Source organism: Ranitomeya imitator, chromosome 1 (assembly GCF_032444005.1).
Source record: "Ranitomeya imitator isolate aRanImi1 chromosome 1, aRanImi1.pri, whole genome shotgun sequence".
Lineage (NCBI taxonomy): Eukaryota > Metazoa > Chordata > Amphibia > Anura > Dendrobatidae > Ranitomeya > Ranitomeya imitator.
Window position 1 is genome coordinate 120,169,900 of NC_091282.1, and position 13,565 is coordinate 120,183,464.

The 13,565-nt window shown below is 46.7% G+C and overlaps 1 protein-coding gene across 3 annotated transcripts in view; it reads left to right on the top strand.

Moving 5' to 3' along the window:
* Positions 1-13,565, top strand: part of CERT1 (ceramide transporter 1) — a 76,470-nt gene that overhangs the window by 38,874 nt on the left and 24,031 nt on the right. For 2 of the 3 annotated variants that reach the window (XM_069750244.1, XM_069750235.1), the window contains exons 4-7: positions 11,962-12,069; positions 12,262-12,400; positions 12,987-13,067; positions 13,362-13,519. In XM_069750244.1, coding sequence (XP_069606345.1) covers positions 11,962-12,069; positions 12,262-12,400; positions 12,987-13,067; positions 13,362-13,519 — 486 coding nt within the window. The remainder of the gene's footprint in view (positions 1-11,961; positions 12,070-12,261; positions 12,401-12,986; positions 13,068-13,361; positions 13,520-13,565) is intronic. The other variant, XM_069750252.1, reaches the window with a different exon arrangement.

Here is a 13,565-nt window from a genome sequence, read left to right on the forward strand (position 1 = left end):
CGTCTGATCCTGACTGACTTCCATCTCCAAGACCGACACTATAACACTCCAGTGCTAAGACCAGCCTGCGAGCAGAGGAGTCGGGAGCCGTGGCGTACAGTGTATATGTCACAGGATAATCCCGAAATTCCCCCACTTGTTACCATATACAGGGCTGGGGTGACGGCTGCACACCCGGATACTGGAAATGCTTAATTAAGGGGGTTATCCTGGTTCTTAAATTATATCTTATCCTCCTGATTGGCCATTCCTATTAATCTGTCGGCTCCTCACTCCCGTCAGTCAGCTGTTTTAAAGTAATACCTTACATCATGAAGGAATTGGGTTTTTATGTTTAGATGTTTTTGTTTTTTTCCTTATCTGTATTGCAAAACAAAAGACAGAAATCGTTCAATTTTCACACTTGGACGATCTCATACTTCCTGTTCTTTACAGAAGTCTTTTCTTCACAGACATGAATCCAATGACGAGTAATACCTGTACTACAGCTAAGAGGCCACCAATCACAGTAGGCGATGCGTCACAGCTGCCTCCTCCCAATTACAATGACCTTTGCACACGCTCATTAGATGCTTCAATTTAAAAAAAAAAAAAAAAGTCTGCGCCCATCTATTGCTGCTAATGTACATGTGGCTCCTGAAAGAACAACAAGTAGCAGTCTAGAATAGAAGATTTATCTTTTATTAAAAGAAAAAATACAAAAAAAAAACCCTTGAACATGAAAAACCTTAATTTAGATAGGTCACTTTGATTTTTCCGCTGCACTGTGCACCTATACTATTACTGGCTGCTGTACCAGTAAGTGAATGGGGGTGAGCGGTAATCCAGATGTAGACGTGCGGAGCGGTGGGACCCAATGTGGCAGAGGGGGATGCTTCATACATGCGGGGTCCGGCACATGGCTGTCACCAGTGGCACCTAATGGACCTCATTGACTATAGGGAGTCAGGTTTCCATCATGGACTCACCAGGTCCCAGTAAATGTGATTGATAATTAATGATCATCCTGAGGAGCACAATGGGGTGCAAGGAGCATTGCTGCACTGCATGCGGAAGGAAAAGGCCCTTGTGACTCGTGTCGAGATTGTGATTTTTAAGGAGACAATAGTGTACAGCAGCGTCTCTTGTGTTCACCTGGGAACAGAAACTAGTCCTCGATTTGTACGATGCCGTGCAATGGTCTTTAGCAGATTCACGGAATACTTCATTTAATAGCCAAAGTTCAGAACGTTACTCATTTGTGGTGTTTAAAGGGCACCTGTCAGCAGGTTTCTACACATGGAAGTCATGACGTGGCTGCGGAGACTCTTGTCCCCCCCATAAAACTGACCGCTTTTTGTAAAGATCAGATATCCTGTTCTTCAGAAATAGTGTAGTGTAGCTGCCATATGCAGATCATACTGGGAGTGCATGTGGGGAGTGTCTTCTTCCAAGCACATGGACACACCCCCATGCACTTCCACCCTGATTTGCATATGGCCTCCACTAGATTTCTCACGTCTGCTATATAGGATCGCTTAAAAAAATGTTTTTATTTGGGGACAAGCACTTAAGTAGTGCCTTATGTAAAATCCTTCTGACAGGTTCCCTTTAAAGGGCTCACTGTGTAAGAGAAATGGCGCATTAATCCTTCATGGTGCCCCCTGACCTAGCTGTACACAATGCAACGTCACAACTTCCATTCATGCTGCTGTTGTAGTGTAATATAGCAGCCAAATGTCGCTTTACAAAATGGGATTTATTGTTTTGTTTTTTTTTTTAGGGCAGGCAACACATTTGTGTATAATTTTGAATTTCCAGTCCATTTTAGATAACGGTGACCCCTGTCTGTATGAGCTAATATGGCATATGGATGTCACTGTGGGGGTCTTCCCTTCACGATCTACCAACCCCTGTGTGGCAGAGTCATTTATTACAATGGAGGCTATAACTTACCTTCTCCTCCTTCAGTGATACTGATGATGATTACACAGCTCTTCTATATAATACTGCTCTAGAAAATAAAATAAAAATGCATTCAGCGTATGTTACATAGTTTGAAATATACCCAGGTCCATCAAGTGCAACCTTTCTCTATCAATTATACATTTTGTCACTAAATTGTCTATGACCCACAATGTTGTGTACTGAGGAAATGGTCCAGCCCTTTGCAGTGGTCGGCATTGCAGTGTCTGACTGCTCTAACTGTAAAGAATCCTTTCCTATTTAGCTGCGGGAATCGCCTTTCTTCCACCCGTAATGAGTGCCCCCTGGTCAATGAGATCCCCTCTGAGGCTTCTTTTTTCTATGCTACATAAGCTCTTCCTTTCCAACCTCTCATGAGACCTTCCATCCCTTGTAATAATCCAGTTGTCGCCTTTGATCTGACTCTTCTGGAAATCCTTTTTCCAGTTGGGATCCCATATTGTAGATGTGGCCTCACCAGGGATTTATAATGTCTGTAAAGCGCTATGGAATTTGTGGTGGTATATCAGTGAGTAAAATTGTTGGGATTGCTGGATTTTCTCTTTTATACTCCCTAAAATCTTGTTTGCTTTTGCGGCTGCTGTACCCAGAATAGCCAAGTCCTCCTCCTGTCCTGTAGTCCCGAGTATGGTCCCATTAACTGTATATGCAGCATTAGGATTACTCTGTGCCAGGTGCGTTGCCCATCAGACATTTTCTCCAGATGTTCTGTAATATTGTACCGTCAGTCTGATTTTAATATCCTACATAGTATGTTGTCATTTTTTGTATACATGGTAGCTATTTCGGGATGGATAACAGGACTGGAGTAGAAAACAAAATAAAATAAAATCTATTTTACTCCTAAACACCCAAAATAAAGTGAAAGCCGCCACGTACAGCCTGTCCTGGTCAGTGTGCTGTGCCCATGATGCATCCGAGATCCCCTCCACTTCTGCTTGACGTGTCCATATATTTCTCTGAAGTCCCCAATAATAAAGATCTGTGATCCTAATTGGGGCCTTCATCCTCTTGCGTTGTCTTTTTAACTTTTATAGTAATGATTGGTGGTAAATCTGTCCAACCAACATAGAAAGTGCTATAAGTTAACCCCGCAGGGTCTGTGTTGTGCTGATCACATATTTGCCAAAGGTTTTCCCCTTTGATTTACATGGTCGCTGTCATTTTATCAAACTTTGCCCAAATCAAAGTACAAGGAGATATATGAAACTCTGTAATGCATCTTATCAGAGAAATCCGCTCCTTTCTCCACTTATGAGCCACTACTTCTCCTGCCTCCTAAACTCACTATCCACTCTCTGAAACACTGTCTCAAATCTGTCAGGTTACCCAGCCTATTGAACTGCATGGAGAGGGGAAGGGAGAAGCAAGGTTCCATCAGTGGAGTGGGAGACAGGGCAGGTCCTGCTGCAGCTTCATGCAACTAATTTGACTCACTCCAGAGTGGGATTCACAGTTACACAGTGCAGTACTGATGTATAATGTCTCCCATGCTGCTGCAGACAGAGAGCAGGATCCCTTGTGTCTGTATGTGCAGTGTATAGAAGACCTTATACACACACCTACCTACCTACCGGTCTAGGTAAGATGTGTGGATCAGGGTGCTCAGCCCAGAGGGGGCAACCATGACCTCCAACGCAAAAAAAATCTATGTATCAGGCCGGCACTTGCCCCCATTGCAGCTAGATGTAACCCTCTGGGTGAGACCAGGTCAGATAGAGCCAGCAGATTAGAAAAGTGGTGAGAATGCAGGCGACCTGCCATATAATGGGCATAGTGCTGCTCCTCATGTGCATGTGCAGCGCCGTCTTTGGGGGAGGACGTCATTGGATCTGATCGCTGCTGAGCTCGAAGTCCTGTCTTTGGACGTGTTCGTGTTTTTTTTTTTTTTTTTTCTCGTGGTAGCATGTCAGTGCTATGTGATGTCTTTTTGTGCAGCTTGCGTGCAGTGATCATGGAAATGTTCGATCTGTGATGACCTGGCGGCCACAACAAGCCCGAGCCTTTCTCTTACTTGTTTGTAGTAAATGCTTTTAAGGCTCCGCTTCCATTTCTTTTCGGGTGAGATGGAAACAAGAAGGGCCCGTTGTGTTCTATGTGAAGTGTGTGTGTTTATTATCCGCTCATTATATTAAAGGGAACCTGTCACCCCGTTTTTTCAGATTGAGCTATAAATACTGTTAAATAGGGCCTGCGCTGTGCGTTACTATAGTGTATGTAGTGTACCCTGATTCCCCATGTATGCTGAGAAATACATTACCAAAGTCGCTGTTTTCGCCTGTCAATCAGGCTGGTCTGGTCAGGTGGGCGTGTTCACAGCGCTCTTTTCTTCCCCAGCTTTCCGTTGGTGGCGTAGTGGTGTGCGCATGTCCAAGGTCCGAATTCCCTGCGCCCACATGAAGACACAGCGCGCGATCTGCGCTGTCATCCCTTTCATCGGTGGGGGCGGCCATCTTCCTGGGGCCGCGCGTGCGCAGATGGAGTGCTCTGCTGCACGGGGCTTCAGGAAAATGGCCGCGGGATGCCGCGCGTGCGCACAAGAGACCGCGGCGGCCATTTTCCCAAAGCCGAGTTTGCATCTCGGCTTTGGAAAAATGGCCGCCGCGATCTCTTGTGCGCACGCGCGGCATCCCGCGGCCATTTTCCTGAAGCCCCGTGCAGCAGAGCACTCCATCTGCGCACGCGCGGCCCCAGGAAGATGGCCGCCCCCACCGATGAAAGGGATGACAGCGCAGATCGCGCGCTGTGTCTTCATGTGGGCGCAGGGAATTCGGACCTTGGACATGCGCACACCACTACGCCACCAACGGAAAGCTGGGGAAGAAAAGAGCGCTGTGAACACGCCCACCTGACCAGACCAGCCTGATTGACAGGCGAAAACAGCGACTTTGGTAATGTATTTCTCAGCATACATGTGGAATCAGGGTACACTACATACACTATAGTAACGCACAGCGCAGGCCCTATTTAACAGTATTTATATCTCAATCTGAAAAAACGGGGTGACAGGTTCCCTTTAATGCGGCGCTGGTATTGTCTGATGTTACCTTTGGGCTTTGACTGATAGTAACCTCCACTGTAGCTGTGCTGGCTTTATCACCAGCGCCATCTAGTGTTGGACTGTGTGCACTGCGGCTCGTTTTATCTTTCTATCTTGGGAGTCATACATTAATAATGTGCCGGTAATTGATTCTCCATGCTGCTCCATATAAACTGTCCTGCCTGCTCTACTGGTCATCCCAGCTGTCAAAACATACACCGGAGCCGCATCCTCATGGTTCTTGTGGGGTGGTTCATTTATTGAATATTTTTTTTGCATTTTTATTCATTAGGATATTTGCGTTTGGTGGTCTCTTTGCATTTTTATCACTTCTCACTGGATTTTCTGCAGCCCCCATACACAATACATTGTATAATCTATCAAAGAATGACAGAGTCTTCCTCCACCTATGGTTGGAATTTTAACCCTTGTTTGCCTAGGCTGTATAAATGTGTGTTACATGAAACCAGTGTAATAGATCTTCCATGTGTCCTTACAAATTCCATGTGAACAGGGTACGGCTATGGGTGTAGACGGACATGGGAATGTGTGGTCTGGGCCCGCTCCCTTACTGCCCAGGCTGCTCCTCCACATCTGTTGTTCCTGGGTGTGCGCTAGTCGCTGACTGCCAAGAACAGCACAGATGCCGGAGCATGTTGCTACAGTAGCATGCCGTGTGTCGCCGACTGTGCCGGGGCATCTCCAGCCATAAATGCATACATTAGATGTCTAGGAGAATTAATACCCTCTGCTACTTCTGCGTGACATACAGCCCCTTAATAAAACTATGGTGGGCAAGCGCATAAATAGCCATTCCATACAAGAACTGCAGGGATTAGAGGTCAGATCAATGAAATGTATCAGAACACATTTTACAACAGAATGACCTTTTATTTGATTTAATGGGCGTCCCCTACCCTTGTCTTGTTGCTATCTTCTAGCCTGGCACATTGGTGCTGGGCACAGCAGGCAGCCGTCCGTATGAAAAAGACACATCTGTTCCGAGTATTTCCTAGTCTATGGGTGCGCAAAAAAAAGACAAATCGGATCCCATACTCACCTGTGTAGCATCTGATTTTTCTGGATACATTATTAACCTAAGAAACTGTATTTGATCTTGTACCTTTATTTTTTAATGTTGATAAATAATCTTTATTTTTATATAGCGTTAACATATTCCGCAGCGCTTTGCAGTTTGCACACATTGTCATCACTGTCCCCATTGGGGCTCACAATCTAAATTCCCTATCCGTATGTCTTTGGAATGTGGGCGGAAACTGGAGAACCCGGAGGAAACCCACACAAACACGAGGAGAACATACAAACTCCTTGCAGATGTTGTCCTTGGTGGGATTTGAACCCAGGACCCCAGCGCTGCAGTGCTAACCACTGAGCCACCGTGCTGCCCATGTTGACGTATAATAATGGATGTGACGCAGACGTAGAAATCTGACACATGATAAAATGGATGAAAATAGCCCATTGATGAAACTGCCGATTTTTTTTTTTTTTAATTATATATTCTCTCGCCTGGTCTCTGCCTACCTGCTGCTCCCATTGCTCCCTCTTCCTTGCTTTCCTCCAATATTGCGCTTAGTGACAGAAGACGGGTTAGAAGAACGGCCATTTTCCATCATTGTTTCATTCCAGTTCTGCTCACTTTCACGTCAGGAGGTGAACGGCACAGAGGCCATCATGTCTGTAGATACCGGGTGTGATTGGCAGATATCTGCACATATGGCATCACAGTGGCAGGTAATCTTCTGATACAGAACTGAGCGGAGCTGGAATAATCCTGTAAGCATTAATCTAATTGTAATTCCTGGTACTCTCCCCCGTCCTGGCAGGTATCTGTAGACATTGGCACTGCTCGCCTCCTAATAACGAATGTAGCAGAGCTGGAATCGCTCTTCCTGCCCTTCATCAATGGGTGACACATCCGTTGCAGACTTGTGTGTGGAGGACGCTCAGACGCCGTGTGCTCTCCATGCAGCGGCTTCTGGCTGTTTTACACAGTCGGCACACTGTGCCGCTCAAGCAGCTTCACCCTGGTACCACAGTGGCATCTGAAGAACTAGTCTGGTCCCTATGGCCCAATGCCTTCTTTTTTTTTTAATTGGTTATATGGCTTGTATGATTTGTTCCTCTCCAATGGGGCTCCCGACCACCTATTAGAGCTGAATGTGGGTCTGGCGGGGAGAGGCTGGTGACCATGGCGGTGTAATTTGCTTGCACCTCAGATTTTGCTGCTTCTTCTCTTTTGCCCAAATAGCAACTATGTGAGATCCTGGTTTGCCATGTGCCTTTTGTAGCTGTCAGTCTTTTTTTAATCCTTATTTTTTTAGTTTTTAGGGTTTTGTTTCCTGCTTGAATTTTTTTAAAGATGTTAATTGTTAGAAAATTCTGCGAACCATGAAAACAAATAGCTTTTTGAATTGTACATGGTGAGGTGATGGCTGATTAGTAATTTGCTTCCTTACATCTGCTACAAAGTAATGAAGGGGATGCAGTGGGGTGCTGTGAGATGGAACCCCTTCAATCTGGTATTGAAGGTCTATGCCTAAGAATTAAAGAGAATCTGTCAGCAGGTTTTTGCTAAGTTATCTGAAGACAGCATGAGGCTGGGGTTAAAACACAGATTTTGGCAATGCCTCTCATCAAGCTCCTTGATTTGTGACACAGCAGCATGCTAGTCTGACACGCCCCCTCCTGTGATAGGCAGCTCACTGTCTACATACATGTGTGGGCGGGGGCAGCTTTCTCAGCTCTGCTTCATGCTAAAGCTGAAAACTCTTGATTGTGTCTCGGCTGCACCCAGTAAACTAAATGATACATCGTTGGATTAAGGGTCTCTTTGCCTACGTCCGGCTGCTTTCAGATGAGATGTCAAAAACCTGCTGACAGATTCCCCTTAACTCCAGGAAACGTGTATTAAAGAAATATTGCAGCCCAATCCTGCTTATTGGCTTGGCCCAACTAAGGCGCCTTGCAGTGGGACTGGAGAGGAGGCTGCATTCATGCATATTCTAGGGATGTACCTTAAATGAAGAGATGAGTAGATCTATTCGCACTGCCCTAGTCTGGCGTCCTCCACACCGCTTGTGCTTCCTAGACCCAGTAGTGTAACAGGAGGCCTAGTCACCAGACCTCACATGATGCCATGACCTCTCGTGGTCTGGTGCAGGAGTTGAGGTCGGCTGCCACGGAGGACCAGTCCGGACTAGGCACCAGAGGAGGTCCACCTGAATCGCTCCCTTCTATTGAATATCCAAACTGCTTTTATCTAGTGAAACCGCTTTGAGACTTCCACCCAAAATTCATTTGCAAGTGGGTCTTAATGGGTGGTCTTTTCCAAAAAGTGGTCTTCTAGAGAAGTTTTACTTTGTGTATGTATTTTATTTTCTTTGCGCTCTCCTTAGAGATTACGATTTGAAATGCTGTTCCCATTGCTGACACGGAGCTAACCTATTCTGCGGCGATGTATGGGGCTTGTCATCAGTTGCATCCTTAAATAGAATCATCGATGGATTGACGTCCCCAGGATGCAGCCGGAGAAAATGCAGTTACAGTTCAAGAGGATTTTCCCATGAGCCTCTTCAGTCATTAGCGTGATTAACCCTTTCTGTCTGCATGCTTCCCTGGTGTCCTCAGGCTGCATGCTGGTATTCCCGGACCGCCTGCCTTGGCGAGCATCAGCAGGGGTTGGGTCGGGCTTACGTGCTTCATCTCCTCTTCTATCTGGGAGCACTACTGGGAAAAGGAAGCCATAACATGGAACCCGCTCGGACGCCCAAAGTGCTGGAGAAGGTGACGCAGTGCAGCAGGGTTTAGACCGGTAACCAGAATTGCAGGACTGACTTTCTGCACGCTGCCGCTGTTCTGAACGTTGGTGACTGCTGGGGACGCTCAAGCAGTAGTTGTGCCCTCTAGTTGCCTCTTGGCACTGACCGGGTTACGGTGGTAGGCACCTTAGACTGGCATTGCTCTGCATGTTGGCATTTTCTATTGAGTTTTTCTCTCCTGAGAATAGCGGAGCTCGGCTTACCAGGCTCTGTGCTGTCGTACATGTGATTTTTGCTTTTTACTCGTTAATGTCATTCAGTTATTGTGCTGTCTTGTATCCGACTGTGTTATGTCCCGGGGCCGGAGCGTCACATATGGCGAGTTCTGGATGGACTGAAGGTTGAGGGTTGGTGGTCCTCTTTGCTAGAGGTGATTTCTTTTTGGTTCTTTCTTAGCAATGTTACTTTTTATTAGACACGGACACAAATCGCACAAACTGCCAAATTGTAGTCAATGTATTACTAAGTCAATATTGTAGCTAATGCAGGAAAAGTGGAAAGATTGCGGCAAGTGTCACATCCCTCCGCAATGGGTCTAATGTGGAACCCCGACCTCCACTCCATCACTACTGGTCACTGGATACTGATGGCTCCTAGCGCCTTCACCCCAAGAGACATTTTGTGACTCTGGGTTAAATGTTGCAGGATTGTAAAGGATGCAATGTTAGTTCTCAACACGAGTGGTGGTTGACATGCTGACTGTACCGTAATGCTGGTCGTGTTGGCTGCAGCGATGTCCTCTGTGAGTGGTGGTTGACATGCTGCCAGTACTGTAATGCTGGTCGTGGTGGCTGCAGCGATGTCCTCTGTGAGTGGTGGTTGACATGCTGCCAGTACTGTAATGCTGGTCGTGTTGGCTGCAGCGATGACCTCTGTGAGCGGTGGTTGACATGCTGACTGTACCGTAATGCTGGTCGTGGTGGCTGCAGCGATGTCCTCTGTGAGCGGTGGTTGACATGCTGACTGTACCGTAATGCTGGTCGTGGTGGCTGCAGCGATGTCCTCTGTGAGTGGTGGTTGACATGCTGCCAGTACTGTAATGCTGGTCGTGGTGGCTGCAGCGATGACCTCTGTGAGCGGTGGTTGACATGCTGACTGTACCGTAATGCTGGTCGTGGTGGCTGCAGCGATGTCCTCTGTGAGCGGTGGTTGACATGCTGACTGTACCGTAATGCTGGTCGTGGTGGCTGCAGCGATGTCCTCTGTGAGCGGTGGTTGACATGCTGCCAGTACTGTAATGCTGGTCGTGGTGGCTGCAGTGATGACCTCTGTGAGCGGTGGTTGACATTCTGCCAGTACCGTAATGCTGGTTGTGGTGGTGGCTTCAGTGATGACCTCTGTGGGCGGTGGTTGACATGCTGCTAGTACTGTAATGCTGGTCGTGGTGGCTGCAGCGATGTCCTCTGTGAGTGGTGGTTGACATGCTGACTGTACCGTAATGCTGGTTGTGGTGGTGGCTGCAGCGATGACCTCTGTGGGCGGTGGTTGACATGCTGCCAGTACCCTAATGCTGGATGTGGTGGCTTCAGTGATGTCCTCTGTGAGCTGTGGTTGACATGCTGCCAGTACTGTAATGCTGGTTGTGGTGGCTGCAGTGATGACCTTTGTGAGCGGTGGTTGACATGCTGCCATTACGGTTGTGGTGGCTTCAGTGATGACCTCTGTGGGCGGTGGTTGACATGCTGCCATTACTGTAATGCTCGTCGTGGTGGCTGCAGCGATGTCCTCTGTGAGCTGTGGTTGACATGCTGCCAGTACTGTAATGCTGGTTGTGGTGGTGGCTTCAGTGATGACCTCTGTGAGCGGTGGTTGACATGTTGCCAGTACTGTAATGCTGGTTGTGGTGGCTGCAGCGATGACCTCTGTGAGCGGTGGTTGACATGCTGCCTGGACCGTAATGCTGGTTGTGGTGGTGGCTGCAGCGATGTCCTCTGTGAGCGGTGGTTGACATGTTGCCAGTACTGTAATGCTGGTTGTGGTGGCTTCAGTGATGACCTCTGTGAGCGGTGGTTGACATGCTGCCTGGACCGTAATGCTGGTTGTGGTGGAGGCTTCAGTGACGACCTCTGTGAGCGGTGGTTGACATGCTGCCTGGACCGTAATGCTGGTTGTGGTGGCTTCAGTGATGACCTCTGTGGGCGGTGGTTGACATGCTGCCATTACTGTAATGCTCGTCGTGGTGGCTGCAGCGATGTCCTCTGTGAGCGGTGGTTGACATGTTGCCAGTACCGTAATGCTGGTTGTGGTGGCTTCAGTGATGACCTCTGTGGGCGGTAGTTGACATGCTGCCTGGACCGTAATGCTGGTTGTGGTGGCTTCAGTGATGACCTCTGTGGGCGGTAGTTGACATGCTGCCTGGACCGTAATGCTGGTTGTGGTGGCTTCAGTGATGACCTTTGTGAGCGGTGGTTGACATGCTGCCAGTACTGTAATGCTGGTTGTGGTGGCTGCAGTGACCACCTCCACAGCACATCAGCTTCCTGTAATAGAAGTGACATCAGCCACACGTCCCATGATATTCTGTGCCGAGTAAGTGGCCGGCGGTGGCTCGTGCTTTCCTCAGCATCGGTTTAGTGCCATTGTCTTCTTCTCTAGACCTTCATCTTAATTACCTTTTGTCTTCATAACTGTTCTGTCGTAGTCACATCTGCATTGGAGGCTCCATAGCATAATCTGTCAAAAATGCCTAAAAGATGGGTGCAGCACTATTTTTGTTGAACTGCCTCCTTTGATGAGGTAGAAGATAAACTACCAGTCTTTTATGAGGTCACATTGTTGTAGGTTTTTTCTTTTCCAGTCCACATGTATATATCAAACTCTGTTCACACTTGTGTTCTTGGGTTTCTCTTCATATTCTAGTTTTGATAGCAATAATAAGTCTGTTCGGAAAGTAACAGACCCATTAGAAGTCCATGTGGTCTGTTAACCCTTTCTGGCATAGCTGTGATAATTCTCGGCCATAAGGCGAAAATGAACACAACTCATCCTCAATTGCATCCTAGCGGCAATAATGGATTGAAGAAAAGCTGCTCCTGATTTGTGGCGACTGATCGCATCGTGGCAGGACTGGTCCAGTTCACACCTGGAACCATCTGTGTTTTTTCTTTCTTTCAGTCTGAATCTGGCTATGGATCCGAGTCGAGCTTACGGAGGCATGGCTCCATGGTGTCCTTGGTTTCTGGAGCAAGCGGTTATTCTGCTACTTCCACGTCGTCATTTAAGGTAATCTATATATTGTCATGATCAGCTGTTCCTAGTAGTCGTAGTATTATCTAATGTCTTATTTGTCATTTTTAGGGTAAATGATGGGTAATGTGATCTGACCTTTTTTAAGTAGTGTTGTTTTTTTTACTGACTACTACCATTTACATAATCTTACATTCATATTCCACCTTATTTTATTTTTTTTTATAGAAAGGACACAGTTTACGGGAGAAACTTGCCGAGATGGAGACTTTCCGTGACATTCTGTGCAGACAGGTTGACACACTGCAAAAGTATTTTGACGCTTGTGCAGATGCGGTGTGTAAAGACGAGCTGGAGCGTGATAAAGGTACGGTATATTATCCCTGTTCTCGGGATCCCTGGGGGTCTCGGAAGTCAGAACCCCTGCTTGTCGTTGTACTTTATCCATCCTACATTGGACAAAGTATAGCAGAGCTTATGCAGATGCTTCCAATGGGATGTTCTATACACCCAAACTGTAAGGCTGGGGCTATATGGCATCAAAGGTCCTGCAACCAAAGATCATGAATGGGGTCCTGTCACGCCCAGCAATGTGCCGTAATAAATCTCAAAGTTGGAATCGCTTGGATTTTTTACAACTTTCTTGCGGCAGAACCTTGCAGGTTGCAGTGTGAACACCTTTTTTTTGCATTATTCTGTGATTTAGCAATGTCTTCCACCTCTTCGGACACACTATTTGTCACAGCAAAGTCGCTGTGTAGCTCAAGCCCATAATCCTATTAAAAAAAAAAAAAGCCGCAAAAATATTTATGGGTCTAAATGGAGATGTTGGGGCTTTTCATTTTCCATTGTTTGTATCTGTACTACTCTGTTCTACATTGTCATCTGAATGTACAGATTTACATGATATATTTTCTTTCGTGTTTTTTTTTTTTTTTTTTTTTTTGCTTTAGTAGTTGAAGATGACGAAGAAGATTTCCTGCAAAACCACACTGGAGAGTATATTCATAACAGTAATGGCAACCGGGAAAAATGTAAGCCATTTCCTTGTACGCCTATATGACCCCTGTAACCTGGGTGGTGCTGGCTTGCGATCTCGCGTCTTCCAATGATGAGCCCCTTCCTATCTTCACTGCCTTTATTCCTGCTTTTCCTCTCTATTACATGCACTGCCCCCATTGAATATTGGCAATCCTCAGAACAGGGTGCGGTTTTTTTTTAGGCAGTAGATTCCAATATCTCCTGCCGCTTTTCCAGCCCTTCTGCCCTGTATCCTTGTGTGACGGTGTGTACTGACAATGTCTCCCCATGATTTCCTTGCATTTCAGTGTTCACACATGTGACGCCTAAGTGCATAAACGGAATTGATTTTAAAGGCGAAGCAATTACCTTTAAGGCCACTACAGCTGGGATATTGGCCACTCTATCGCATTGCATTGACCTTATGGTTAAGCGGGAGGACAACTGGCAAAAAAGGCTTGACAAGGTAATGGCGATTTTTGCATTGTGGTCTATTCAGGCATGATGGTCAA